Genomic DNA, 15,346 nt, shown 5'->3' on the forward strand with positions numbered 1-15,346 from the left:
TGTGATTTGCTTCAAAGTACAATCCAGTGCTATCACTCACATTCTCCACTCGACTCGGTGAGAGCAGGAGCCCTGTTGGGTTTCCTCTGCTTTATCCCCAGTGCCTGGAATATGCCGGATACATAGAGGTGGCTCAGTGAATGTTTGTTGAATAAATGAATGAATAAATGATTTGAACATTAATTACCCCCTTAAAAACCCACAGATGTATTATACTCCTCTCTTCCTCTTTCCCTCCATCCCTTCATATATCCATCTATCCGTCTTTTTGACCTGATAAAAAATATTTCAATAGTATTGAATATCAAACTTCTGGAGGAGTGATGACTAAGAAATGACTTTTAAAATCACACATGAAAAGATCAACCGATTCATTGATATCAAAATTATAAATTTCAGGGCTTCCCTGGTGGTGCAGTGGTTGAGGGTCCGCCTGCCGATGCAGGGGACACGGGTTCGTGCCCCGGTCTGGGAGGATCCCACATGCCGCGGAGCGGCTGGGCCCGTGAGCCATGGCCGCTGGGCCTGCGCGTCCGGAGCCTGTGCTCCGCAATGGGAGAGGCCACAGCAGTGAGAGGCCCGCGTACCGCAAAAAAAAAAAAAAAAAAAAAAAATAAATTTCAGGTAGTTAAAAAACAATAAAAAGGCAAACATCTGCAAACACGTGAGAAAAATTCTTTGCAGGGAAAAATGACAGGGAGTTGCTATCTGTATAAGATGGTATAAATCACTAACACTTGAAGGAACTGTACCAAAAAAAGGTAACCACATTTTCTATAACGTGATTATTTTCCAATTTTCCCATTTTTGTGTGTGATATGGTTATCTCGTTTTTTATTATTTGGAAAATAAATTTCTAAAAAACAGAGCACAAGCTGACCTGATTCTCACTGATGCCTTTCCACAGGGGGAGCAGCTCTAGATCTGAAAGCCTGCCCTCCCAAACCGTTTCGCTGGATCCTTGATATGACCTGGCTGAATCTTGTGGAACTGAGTAAACTTCCGCAATTTGCAGAAATTATGAACCAGGTAATAAAGGGTTGGATAAAAGTACAGATCTGTAAACCCAAACACACCTGGACCATTTAAACTGGGGCCTCCTGGTGACAAACCCTTCACCCAGAGGAGTCAACACACTTGTGTAGCTTTAAGGCGCTGTGGCTCTCCTGGGGGGTTGGGGGCGGTGGACAGAAGGATATCCCAAGGAATCTTTTCACAGGTGCAGGCAACTGTCTTTACTTTTGTGTGGTGGGCATGGATCATTTATAACCTGCTTGAGTTGCTGTCAGAATCAGAACCCTTTTATTCTGGGTGGGTGGACCCTTTTATTGTAGACTCCATGTTTTCACTGCCTATGATTAAATAATTTGAGCAAATTTGAATTTGAGGCAAGTGAAGAGGTTGAGGTCCTTTTATAAAAAATCCGTCATTTCATTGGTGAAAATATTTATAAAATGGTGAAGTTATAATGGTGAAAATGGTGAAACAGACCCCGATTTACCTGTTTTTCTTATCTGAAAATGTAAATTGGTTATTGTGGATTAGTTGTTGATTCAACTCTCACCGGAAAACAATTATGCAACTCAGAATAAAGACAGTTGTATATTACTGAGGTCTGTTGGTTACGACTGTGTGTCACCAATGGAGGGCCTGCAGTTTCCCAGTGTCAAATGCTGATAATCATCTTTTTTACGGTTGCTGGTGATGGACAAAGTGAGTGATTGGTAGCCTTATCCCTAGGCTGAGGATGGCAGAAGCCTCGCACTGTCACCATGTGATTCCCTCCCCTCCACAAACATCCTATCCCCCACCCAAGAGTACACTAGGTGTGTCTGTTTAGGGGTACTTCTGGAACATTATGTATTCTTTACCCATGCACCATGGTTGGGTCAGAGTCAAATGGATAAAGTCCCTGGACTATATCTGTGGTGGACAGTAAGCTTTGTTTTGTACTACAGCTACAGCTGAGTCTTCCAAGTCCAAACAAATACTTTGAAAAAAAAAAAAAGTGGTCTGGGTCTGGTCCGAGACTGGGTAAAGGTGGCCTTCAAGTACCACTGGAAAAAATCACACCTCTGCTGACGGATTATATTAATATAAGGATATACAGTATCATTTGCCTCGGTCAGTTAGATTTTAAGTACCCTTGGTGTAGAATCTGGTGGCTACTACCGCTTACTATGGGTAGGTACTTTGCAACAATAATAACTGTGCAAGCGAAGTATTATTGACACGATTTATAGATGAGATAACTGAGATTCAAAGAGGTTAAGCACTTGCCCAAGGCCACATAGCCCATACATGGTAAAGCTGTAATTTGACCCGATGGTCATGACACCATGAGTTATTTCTGTCCAGCTTCTTTTACACCATTGGATGGGCCAGAAGGGAAGAGGAAGAGTTGTTCTCCACAAACTTGCAGAAGTTAGCCATCAGGGCGACCTGCCATCAGATGGGCAAGAGTTTGGCCTGTCTGTGGGAGGAGGGGAGGAAACAGGAGATCAATCTCCCAGCTGAGTGGGTGTCAGAAACTGAAACAAAAATAGCCTCAAAGAGCAGCTGCCCTGCCTCGGCATCCCAGGCCAAACTGTGTAACACCTGGAGGTGGTTTTGCTAGCAGCGAGGGCCAGGAATGGGAAATGCAGGAGCAAGGCGCTGGGAGTTATCCTATCACAGATGCAGCTCGCCCTGAAAGCTTTATATGGTAGAGTCAAAATTAGCAGATGGAAGGCCAGTAGGTTGAGAATACGCACCTGTTTCTTCTTGGAACTCCTCTTTAGCAGCCAGTGTGGAGGAGACCTGCAGGGGGCACTCTGAGTAGCAGAGCACAGGTACCAGTGCAGTAGGGTGGGGCTGCAGCAGCACCCAGGCCCTCCAAGCCCTGTGCCAGGCAGATTCTTTTGGCAGCAGCCAACTAGGGAGAGCCGCTACAATCTTCAGAGAAAGATGGCAGCTGTGAAACATTTCAGAAAGTCTCCATCTTTTAGCATCCCAGGGACAAAGTTGGAGCAACTGATTCACAGAGCAATTGTTTTGTTATTAACTTGCACACTGTCTGTATCCTAGATGATGAATTGCTTGTGTGGTGTGGACTTTGGGCGGTTATTTAACCTCTCTGTGCCTCAGTAAAAAGTGGGGATAATAGAAGTAGAAGTACAGTCCTTGGGTCTGGCGCATAGTATCTGCTATATAAATATTTGCTATTAGTGCTTGCCATGGCTTTTAAAACACGCTTCAGACACTGTCTAAATAATCCAGCCTGATTGTTGCTGAGGAGCAGCGTCAGGCTCACTGATCTATAGTTTCTGTAATTAGTTTGACAGCACTCGGACTTCAGGGAGCATCCTTTAGTACCTCTGAAAACCTGTGGTTCTCTCCATGCTTCTGAAAGAACAGGTGTTTGAGACCCGCTCTTGGAGCGACTTCATCCATTCTTAGGTTTAAGGTCTCAAGGTGGGGGGATGACTAGGAAAATAAAAGTTTTGATTTTGTCATCTATCACTGGTTTAAGTAGAGGTCCACATGTAGAGGTTTGGGTATCAAAGTGGTCTGTGTCAGTGGTTCTCATCCAAGGGCAACCTGGTGCCACACCCCAGAGTGCACTGACAATTCTGGAGACCTTTTTTATTGCCACAAATCAGGGGCAGAGGTGCTCCTGGTGACTAGTGGATAGAGCCAGGGATGCTGCTAAACAACGTAAAATGCACAGGACAGCCTCTCTCAACACTAAATTAATCTGGCCCTAAATGCCCATAGTGCGGAGGTTGAGAAACCCTGGTCTATGTTTTTTCCTGCCCAGTCGTTTAGCGTAATTGATACATAGTCCTAATTTCAGCGAATAACGTAGAAGAGCAATGGAAAAACTGAAAGGGAATCATAATATCCAATCTATCTGAGTCACTGGTTCTGAAGAAAAATGTAAACAGTGTGGTTATGTTTAAAAAATTAGCTGCCTATAAAGAATGGCTTTCTCAGGTTATTCAATTTTAATTGCATATATTCCCGGGGCTCACTAATCAGCTTATTTATTTTAGATATCTCGTAATGAGAAGGGATGGAAAATCTGGTTTGATAAAGATGCTCCAGAGGAGGAAATCATCCCTGATGGATATAATGACTCACTAGATACCTGCCACAAGCTTTTACTTATCAGGTGAGAATAGGTATTATCAGACCTAGAGCATCACTTTATAGTGTCAAATTACAGATCCCACCTCAGTGAGCTTACTTCACTATGTGCCAGTAGTTACTGTAATAGATGTATGTGTTTCCCAACTGAAGTCTGGGATGGCAAATAAAATGGTGAAAGGTATATTTTGATAACGTGTTAATGATAGTGCTTTTAGCAAAACACGTATGAAAAATATGTTTGTACTATTCACTTTGGTCATCATTTACCATTGAGTGAATCATTTATTGTTGAATTTACTTCTGTAAAAGAATAGATCTCACAGAGTTACAAGGCAATTAGTTTTTAAGCTAAAACCAAGAATATTGTGCTACTGAAACATATAAATGCTGTTTTGGCTGTTAAAATGGAAGCAAAAGTTTGAAAGTGATGTTGAGGAAGAATATTCTTCCTTTTCTTTCTCACTTTTCATGTTTTCCCAACATGCAGTATCTCAAAGAAGGATTCTATATTGGAAGATATGTGTGTGTGTGTGTGTGTGTGTGTGTGTATGTGTGTGTGTGTGTGTGGTGGGGTGTGTGTGTGTGTGGTGGGCAACACAGAAGGGTAGAGTTGGGGGAGACGAAACCACCAAAAGAATAACAAAAAGATGTCGGATTATGTTGGAGTTGTTTTTGTCTTTCCTAATGTTATACCCCTGAGTTTTCTTAGAAAAGTTGTTTCCTGGTTGTTGTCACTCTTTGAGAGTGATCAGAGCTGTCAGCAGTGATGACCTCAGGACCTGTAGACTGCAAAATGGCTATTTGTTTTTGTTTTATTAGAATAGATGTGTCTTATATCCATCATTTTAAAATTGAATCTTTGTCAAATGAATAATGCAATCTACTAACAAAGAAGAATCCATAGAGTTTGTCTGTGATCTAAAAATATCAAATGACATTTATTTAATGTGTCATTGTGTGCAGAACCTGCTACAGTGTAGTCTACACAGATGGTATTAAATAAATGCTTGCTGATCAAGCTACTTCTAACACCATTGACATATTATCTCCCTCTGAAGGCTGTAGAACCTCGAGTATGCAGCAGGCCAGCCCCCATCATGTACTGGACCTGGCAGAGGACGCCTCCCCTTGCATCCCTGCTGAGTCCCTGGCATCAAGAGCAGGGCGTGATGTATAGTATTCACTCCATAAATATTTGTCAAAGAATGAATGTGCTCCTGTGTATTGGTTTGAATGAGGAATTGCTTCCCTGAAGCTGATAGCTTAGTTACTAGGGATAATCACTGATGTGTTTTAAAACGAAAATAACTAAAGCTTCAGAGTAGTTGCAGCTTCCTCTGAAAATGAGACGTTTGGATCAGTTGACTTCTAAGTTCCCTTCTAGATTGGCAACAGAACTGGCCCTGACCTACTCCTTGCCAATGCCTCGCATCAAAACTACATGAACAAACTTGCATTCATCCAAGGATAGAAAACATTGCCATCCATCTTACACATATCTGCATAAAGGAGGATTAGCTCACTATCCTTTTGCTAACTAACTATGTGTTCTTTATGTGCTTAGCATTAGATAGAATTTTTAAAACCTGAATTTATTTCCTCTAACATGTGTGCATTTCTAGGTCTTGGTGCCCAGACCGTACTGTTTTTCAAGCAAGAAAGTATATTGCAGATTCTTTGGAGGAAAAGTACACAGAACCAGTTATCTTAAATCTGGAGAAAACTTGGGAAGAAAGTGATACACGAACACCTCTGATATGTTTTCTGTCCATGGGATCTGATCCCACAATTCAAGTTGACGCATTGGCCAAGAAACTGAAGCTGGGTATGATCAGCAACCTATGAAATTTAGCAAAACCTCCATATTGTTGCCTCACATTTTGCCTTTCATAGTTTTATAGCTTATTCTTATAAATATATTGATAAAATTCATAAATATTAGAAAACTATTAAACTCCTTCTTTCCTCCCCTTTCAGATCTCCTGGAGTGTGTGATATAGATATCTTTGTGCAGAGAGGAACACACTCATTTACCATATAGTGGTTTTTTTTAAAACATCTTTATTGGAGTATAAGTGCTTTACAATGGTGTGTTAGTTTCTGCTGTGAATCAGCTATACATGTACATACATCCCCATAATCTCCTTCCTCTTGCGTCTCCCTCCCACCCTCCCTATCCCACGCCTCTAGGTGGACACAAAGCACCAAGCTGATCTCCCTGTGCTATGTGGCTGCTTACCACTAGCTATCTAGTTTACATTTGGTAGTGCATATATGTCCATGCCACTCTTTCACTTTGTCCCAGCTTACCCTTCCCCCTCCCCATGTCTTCAAGTCCATTCTCTACGTCTGCATGGTATATCTCTCCATCTGTTTGTATCATCTTTAATTTCTTTCAACAGTGTCTTGTAGTTTTCTGCATACGGGTCTTTTGTCTCCTTAGGTAGGTTTATACCTAGGTATTTTATTCTTTTTGTTGCAATGGTAAATGGGAGTGTATCATTCATTTCTCTTTCAGATTTTTCATCCTTAGTATATAGGAATACAAGAGATTTCTGTGCATTAATTTTGTATCGTGCTACTTTACCAAACTCATTGATAAGCTCTAGTAGTTTTCTGGTAGCATCTTTAGGATTCTCTATGTATCTGCAAACAGTGACAGTTTTACTTCTTTTCCGATTTGGATTCCTTTTATTTCTTTTTCTTCTCTGATTGCTGTGGCTAGGACTTCCAAAACTATGTTGAATAATAGTGGTGAGAGTGGGCAACTTTGTCTTGTTCCTGATCTTAGAGGATAAGCTTTCAGTTTTTCACCATTGAGAACAATGTTGGCTGTGGGTTTGTCATATATGGCCTTTATTATGCTGAGGCAGGTTCCCTGTATGCCCACTTTCTGGATGGTTTTTATCATAAATGGGTGGTGAATTTTGTTGAAAGCTTTTTCTGCATCTGTTGAGATGATCATATGGTTTTTCCCCTTCAATTTGTTAATGTGGTGTATCACATTGATTGATTTGCATATATTGAAGAATCCTTGCATTCCTGGGATAAATCCCACTTGGTCATGGTGTATGATCCTTTTAATGTGCTGTTGGATTCTATTTGCTAGTATTGTGTTGAGGAGTTTTGCACTTATGTTCATCCGCGATATTGGCCTGTAGTTTTCCTTTTTGTGACATCTTTGTCTGGTTTTGGTATCAGGGTGATGGTGGCCTCGTAGAGTGAGTTTGGGAGTGTTCCTCCCTTTGCTATATTTTGGAAGAATTTGAGAAGGATAGGTGTTAGCTCTTTTCTCAATGTTTGATAGAATTGCGTGGTTTATTCTTAATGTGCTGAAAATCTGAATGTTGTTGGAATTGCCATTTGGGATCATCCAGGTTCAGCTCATTAAGTATACCTTGTAGGGTTAATTCATTTATGTCTTTATAAAGATTATCAAAGTGATTGATTATGAATCCCTAAATCTACTCTATGAAATAAAACTTGAACTTATTATCTAGTTAATGTAAACATGATACAAAATTAATTTAGTCATCTTTAAATAGTTCCCACATGTCCCTCTTCACTAAGAAGTTCCTGTAAACTGTTAGCTTATGGTAGCATGGTCTGTGTTCACCCCTCTTTTCTCATCTGACTTTGCTCTGTTCACTGGCACCACACTGTTCTATGTTCTATATGGATCCATATTTGAATGGCCTCCTTCTTCTGTCTAAACACTGACACCCAATGCAGAGAGCTCCCATGTTCTGTTGGCAAGTACTCATGGTTAAGTCTCATTAACCACCTTTAAAGTAGGGTGTTTTGCTCTGACGTTCACTGCAGCATGCCAGTCATCTGCATTAGTCTAAGAATGGTGCTTCTCTCGTAGCCTTGGAGTTAGCAAATCTCTTTGAGATCGACTCCTCCATGGATCTTTGTCCAGTTGCTTCTATGCCCCACTTCTCTCTGCATATAGGCTCCTTTTTTCTGTCTTGCCACAACCGAACTCCATGTGACAGAACTCATGGCTTCTGTTGGCTCATGAGCTTCACTACCTACATGTTCAGTATGTTCAGCACTCCCAGTGTTACCGAACCCAAACTTGGGTCCACTCACCTGCCATGCAGCAAAGCCAACTTACTGACCCAGGTTGTGGTGAAGGAAAGTACAGTGTTTATTGCAGGTTCCAAATAAGGAGAATAGGCAGTTCATGCTCAAAAGGCTTTCAGGGAAGGGTTTTCAAAAGTGACATTTGGAGTGAGAGCTGCAGGATGCATGACTTTCTTCTGATTGGTTGATAGTGAGGTAACAGGGTGGTGTTTCAGAAATCTTAATCGTCAACCTCTGGTTCCAGCCGGTCTGGGGTCTCCATGCTTGTGGTCTTCATGTAGTCACCATCCTCCATCTGGATGGGGGTCTTAGTTTCTTCCTAATAACTCAAAGGTATGCATCAGATTGTTATGTATATTCCTTGAGGAGGACCTAGGACTTTGTTTTATCACTGACTGTTGTTTAATCTGTCGTCACTTTTCTTCTTAACTGCTTTTCCTTTGTTTCTGTATCCCTCACTTCCCCTGTGTTTTGGAACTCAGGGAAGGCCTACGAGACTAAAGCATTTTTCAAAAAACAGGGAACACAGAGGGGCTTTTGTACCTGGGATGGCCCCATGGGGTCCTGCTTGGTTTCACCAGGGAAATTCCCGTTACTCTTGGTCCCAGGTCCAAATATCTAAGGAAGAAGTTCATTGGTTTTGCTTTGGTCATGTCTCCTTTCTGGGCCAATCAGTGAACTGCTGCTTTGTAAATGGGTCCATAGCAAGAACCACATATATGGAGCTAGCATGGAGGGCATTTCTTAAAATGGGATACTGTTCCTAGAAGAAGGGCAGTTCCCACTAGAGTTACCCTTTCCAGTTTACCTCAAAATAATGCTGTTGTCTAGGACAAGGGTTTAAGAACAGAATTAAGAAATTAACTCGAGGTCTCCTTTGGGAGAAATTATAACTATAACTTTAAATAAATACATAAGGCCAGAATGGTGCTGTCACCTCATATTATTATATGTTATCATACTGCTTTGCTTGGCAATTTGGTGATTCCATTTCTTGGTACTACTTTAGTTTTTCCAGAAATTGTTCAAGCTTCTATTGGTTTCCTTGTTAGGAAACACAGTAGATTTAATTTTGACACTGAAGGAGCCAGTGAATTTTATAAAGAACTCTTTGCTCATTTTCAAGGAATGTTAGGAAGCATCATGCTGTTCATTGCTTTGGGTTACAAAATCCCCCAAATAGCTGTGAAAATGAAAGCATTATGTAGACATATTAATATTATATTAATATTATTATTATATATATTATTATATTATTATTATATTATATATTATATATATTATATATAATATTATATATAATATTATATATAATATTATATTATATAATATATTATATAATATATATTATATAATATAATATATATATTTATATTATATATTATTTTTATATATATTATATATTATTATATTATATATTATTATTATATTAATATTAATCTCATCTCAACTAGAGATATTTTATTTGGATAACTGGATAATAGATAATCATAGAATTCTCAAGGTGAATAGGATTCTGGAAATCCTGAAATCCAAGTACCTTATTTTACAGCTGGGGAAAGTAAGGTCTGGAGATAAGGCCAGAGAGCTAGTTGGTGACATATATGATTCAGGACTTAATCTCTGGGCTTCGAAATCCCACTTCAGAAGTCTTTCTCTTTTATTCCATCTCACTGCCTTTAGTGGATGAATTAAACAGTTGCCTGACAGCACTTTGAGGGATGGGACCAAATCAAATAGGTTTTTGTAGAAAAGAGAAGAAGGAAACTTCTCACTGTGGAACCTGTCAGGCTCTGTGGTGAGCGATTCAGAGAAGATAAAGTCTGCACAAAAACACTGGGTGCCTGGGAAAGAGGGAGAAAACAGATGGATTTAGCATTAGAAAATCCTACCAGGAGCTTGGGTGAAGGAGAAAGGGGTCCCAAGGAAGGATGGATTTGAAAATAGAATCGAAACATGAATGAAAAAGGACAAACAAATATAAAATATAAGCCCACAAATATATAAAAGGAATGAGAAAATGGGTATAAAAAAGTATACAGATGAAAATAGTTAGATAATAAGATAATGGTATATAATTACAGTAATAAAGTTTTAAAATCTCATTAAAATGGACATTTGTAGAAAAATATAAATATACAAAATTTTCTCAGAAAAGGTTGAAAAACCTGAATAGATGAATAATCAAGATGAAAAAAATTAGAAGTTTTAAAATTATTACCTCAGCAAAGACACTGGGCTTGGATGATTTTTTTGCTAAGTCCTTTAAAACTTTGACTGCTATATTCCATTCCATAACACATAAAAAGAGGATATATTGGGGCTTCTGTGGTGGCGCAGTGGTTGACAGTCCGCCTGCCAATGCAGGGGACGTGGGTTCGTGCCCTGGTCTGAGAAGATCCCACATGCTGCGGAGTGGCTAGGCCCATGAGCCATGGCCACTGAGCCTGCGCGTCTGGAGCCTGTGCTCTGCAACGGGAGAGGCCACCAACAGTGACAGGCCCACGTACCGCAAAAAAAAAAAAAAAAAAGAGGATACATTTTCCTCTTTATTTTAAGGGAATAGCATTATCCTGGTATCAAAAACAGACCAAGATAGTCACTGTATAAAAGAAAGAAAACCACAGATTGATCCTACTTATCAATATAAATGTAAGGACCTTAACCAAAATGCAAGCAGGAAGAATTCTGCAAAACATTAAAATAACATGCAGAAATTAATGTGCCTTGACCAAGTAGGATGCATAGACAAATCTGAGAAAGATACAGTATTAAGAAATCTCATCACAGGAGTAAGTGAATGACTTTTCCTTAAGTTATCATATTATTACCTCGATAAATGCTAAAAAGGCATTTTATAAAAATTCAACATTCGTATTTGGTTTTTAAAAAATGGGGATAGGGACTTCCCTGGTGGTGCAGTGGTTAAGAATCTGCCTGCCTATGCAGGGGACACGGGTTTGAGCCCTGCTCCGGGAAGATCCCACATGCAGCAGAGCAACTAAGCCTGTGCGCCACAACTACTGAGCCTGCACTCTAGAGCCCACAAGCCACAACTACTGAAGCCCACACGCCTAGAGCCCGTGCTCCACAACAAGAGAAGCCACTGCAGTGAGAAGCCCACACACCACAAGGAAGAGTAGCCCCTGCTCGCCACAACTAGAGAAAGCCTGTGTGCAGCAACGAGGACCCAACGGAGCCAAAACTAAATAAATAAATAAATAAATGGGAATAGAAGAATATTGTAATAATATGACAATGAATATGAACTTCAAACAACTTCATGCTTTTTGGTGAACAACTAGAGACATGCCCATTAAAGTCAGGAACAAGATAAAGATGTCTGTTATCACCACTTTCATTTAGTATTGCTGTGGAGGATATAGCTAATGTATTGTAAGAATCATAAATAAAAGATATAACTACTGGAAAAGAGGGACAAAAATCATCATTATTCTCAGATAGCATAATTGTCTAACTAAGGAACACAAATGAATCAACTGGAAAACTATTAGACTTAACAGGATAGTTCAGTAAGGTGGCTGGTCACAAAATAAATATATTTAAAAAATCAATGGAGCATTCTTGTAAAATAAAATGTAAAAATCCCATTCACTCTCTCAATAAAAATAAAACTGAGAAATGATCTTTAAAATACCTATTAGAAGAAAACTATAAAACTTTCTTAGAGACATGAAAGTAGACTAGAATAAATGAAGAGTTAAACCACATTCCCAGTATAAAGATTCAATATTGTAAAGATGTCAGTAGTCTCTAAATCAATCTATAAATGGAATGCAAGTCTAACTGAAATTCCAATAGCATTTTCCCCCTAATTGGATAGTAGAGGGATCTTCGATCATCCAGAGCAATAAATGGACAAAAATAGCCAAGAAAGCTTGAAAAGGAAAAAGAATAATGTGGAACAAGCCCAATCAGATTTTAAAAAATTTATCAAATGACAATAACTTAATCAGTGTAGAACTGGCTCAGAGAAGATAAACAGATCAATAGAGCAAAATGAAAGGCCCCAAATTAGACTCTAGTATATACAATAGCTTGTGATAAGACTGTGATAAGATTCACATTTTAAATCAGTGGAAGGAAAATGGATTAGTGAATAAACACTGTTGGCATAGCAGGTTAACTTCAAAAGAAAGAAAGGATTTTACCTCACATAAAACTAAAGTACATTCTAGGTTGATTAAGGTTTTAAATGGTTTAAACTATAAAAGAATAAAAAAGAATATATTGATACTATTGGGGTGGCTAAGATTTTCTTAATCATAATACCAGAATCCAAAACCAGAGGAAAAGATGTTTGACTGGATGAAGTTTTAAAACTTCTGTATGTCATAAATAAAATTAAAACACAAATTGCTGTCGAATCCAAGCTTGTGTGCCCAATGCACAGTGAGGCCAAACAAACTGAAATGGAGTTTGGAGCAGAGAAAGGTTTATTGCAAGGACCAAACAAGGAGTATGGGGAGGCCTATGCTCAAAAGACCCAAACTTCCTGATAGTTTCTGAAGAAGAGTTTCTAAAGGCAAAATTTGGGGTGAGGGCTGCAAGGTGTGGGATTTTCTTTTGATTGCTTAGTGGTGAGGTAACAGGGTGGTGTTCCAAGAATCATGTACTTAGCCTGAAGTTACCATCCTCCACTTAGGTGGGGGCATTAGTTTCTGTAAGAAGAACTCAAAGATATATTGTTATGCATATCACTTTAGGAGGAACTAGGACACTTTATCACTGCAGTATTGTTTGTTTCCCTTTTTTTTAACATCTTTCTTGGAGTATAATTGCTTTACAATGTTGTGTTAGTTTCTGCTGTATAACAAAGTGAATCAGCTATATGCACATGTATATCCCCATATCCCCTGACTTTTGTGTCTCCCTCCCACCCTCCTTATCCCACCTCTCTAGGTGGTCGCAAAGCACCAAGCTGATCTCCCTGCACTATGCAGCTGCTTCCCAGTAGCTGTCAATTTTACATTTGGTAGTGTATATATGTCAGTGTTACTCTCTCACTTGGTTCCAGCTTACCCTTCCACCTCCCTGGGTCCTCAAGTCCATTCTCAACATCTGCATCTTTATTCCTGTCCTGACCCTAAGTTCATCAGAACCTTTTTTTTTTTTTTTTAACATTCCATATATATGTGTTAGCATACGGTATTTGTTTATCTCTTTCTGATTACTTCACTCTGTATGACAGACTCTAGCTTCATCCACCTCACTGCAAATAACTCAATTTTGTTTCTTTTTATGGCTGAGTAATATTCCATTGTATATATGTGCCACATCTTCTTTACCCATTCATCTGTTGATGGACACTTAGGTTGCTTCCATGTCCTGGGTATTGTAAATAGAGTTGCAATGAACATAGTTGTACATGTCTCTTTTTGAATTTTGGTTTTCTCAAGGTATATGCCCAGTAGTGGGATTGCTGGGTCGTATGGTAGCTCTATTTTTAGTTTTGTAAGGAACCTCCATACTGTTCTCCATAGTGGCTGTATCAATCTACATTCCCACCAACAGTTCAAGAGGGTTCCCTTTTCTCCACACCCTCTCCAGCATTTATTGTTTGTAGATTTTTTGATGATGGCCATTCTGACTGGTGTGAGGTGATACCTCATTGTAGTTTTGACTTGCATTTCTCTAATGATTAATGATGTTGAGTATCCTTTGATGTGTTTGTTGGCAATCTGTATATCCTCTTTGGAGAAATGTCTATTTAGGTCTTCTGCCCATTTTTGGATTGGGTTGTTTGTTTTTCTGATATTGAGCTGCATGAGTCGCTTGTATATTTTGCAGATTAATCCTTTCTCAGTTACTTCGCTTGCAAATATTTTCTCCCATTCTGAGGATTGTCTTTCCTTCTGTTTATGGTTTCCTTTGCTGTGCAAAAACTTGTAAGTTTCATTAGGACCCATTTGTTTATTTTTGTCTCTATTTCCATTTCTCTAGGAGGTGGGTCAAAAAGGATCTTGCTGTGATTCATGTCATACAATGTTCTGCCTATGTTTTCCTCTAAGAGTTTGATAGTATCTGGCCTTACATTAGGTCTTTAATCAATATTGAGTTTATTTTTGTGTATGGTGTTAGGGAGGGTTCTAATTTAATTCTTTTACATGTAGCTGTCCTGTGTTCCCAGCATCACTTTTTGTAGAGGGTGCCTTTTCTCCATTGTATACTCTTGCCTCCTTTATCAAAGATAAGGTGACCATATGTGCATGGGTTTATCTCTGGGCTTTCTATCCTGTTCCTTTGATCTATATTTCTGTTCTTGTGCCAGTGCCATTCTGTCTTGGTTACTGTAGCTTTGTAGTATACTCTGAAGTCAGGGAACCTGATTGCTCCAGCTCCGTTTTTCTTTCTCAAGATTGCTTTGGCTATTCGGATCTTTTGTGTTTCCATACAAATTGTGAAATTTTTGGTTCCAGTTCTATGAAAAATGCCATTGGTTGTTTGATAGGGAGTGCATTGAATCTGTAGATTGCTTTGGGTAGTATAGACATTTTCACAATGTTGATTCTTCCAATCCAGGAACATGGTATATCTCTCCATCTGTTTGTATCATCTTTCATTTCTTTCATCAGTGTCATAGTTTTCTGCATACAGGTCTTTTGTCTCCTTAGGTAGGTTTATTCCTAGGTATTTTATTCCTTTTGTTGCAATGGTAAATGGGAGTGTTTCCATAATTTCTGTTTCAGATTTTTCATTATTAGTGTATAGGAATGCAAGAGATTTCTGTGCATTAGTTTTGTATCTGCTACTCTACCCAATTCATTGATTAGCTCTAGTAGTTTTCTGGCAGCATCTTTAGGATTCTTTATGTATAGTATCATGTCATCTGCAAACAGTGACAGTTTTACTTCTTTTCCGATTTGGATTCCTTTTATTTCTTTTTCTTCTCTGATTGCTGTGACTAAAACTTCCAAAAGTATGTTGAGTAATAATGGTGAGAGTGGGACACCTTGCCTTGTTCCTGATCTCAGTGGAAATGGTTTCAGTTTTTCACCATTGAGAACGATGTTGGCTGTAGGCCATGGTTTTCACCATTGAGAACGATGTTGGATGTTGGCTGTAATAATGACCTTTATTATGTTGAGGTAAGTTCCCTCTATGC

At 39.1% G+C, this 15,346-nt stretch overlaps 1 protein-coding gene across 1 annotated transcript in view; it reads left to right on the forward strand.

Moving 5' to 3' along the window:
* Positions 1 to 15,346, forward strand: part of DNAH8 (dynein axonemal heavy chain 8) — a gene marked incomplete at its 3' end in the record, with an annotated part of 330,699 nt that overhangs the window by 233,968 nt on the left and 81,385 nt on the right. Inside the window, exons 80-82 of the mRNA XM_082847518.1 lie at positions 908 to 1,029; positions 4,035 to 4,153; positions 5,754 to 5,956. Coding sequence (XP_082703644.1) covers positions 908 to 1,029; positions 4,035 to 4,153; positions 5,754 to 5,956 — 444 coding nt within the window. The remainder of the gene's footprint in view (positions 1 to 907; positions 1,030 to 4,034; positions 4,154 to 5,753; positions 5,957 to 15,346) is intronic.

The sequence above is a fragment of the Leucopleurus acutus genome (assembly GCF_964270905.1).
Source record: "Leucopleurus acutus genome assembly, chromosome: 10".
Classification (NCBI taxonomy): domain Eukaryota; kingdom Metazoa; phylum Chordata; class Mammalia; order Artiodactyla; family Delphinidae; genus Leucopleurus; species Leucopleurus acutus.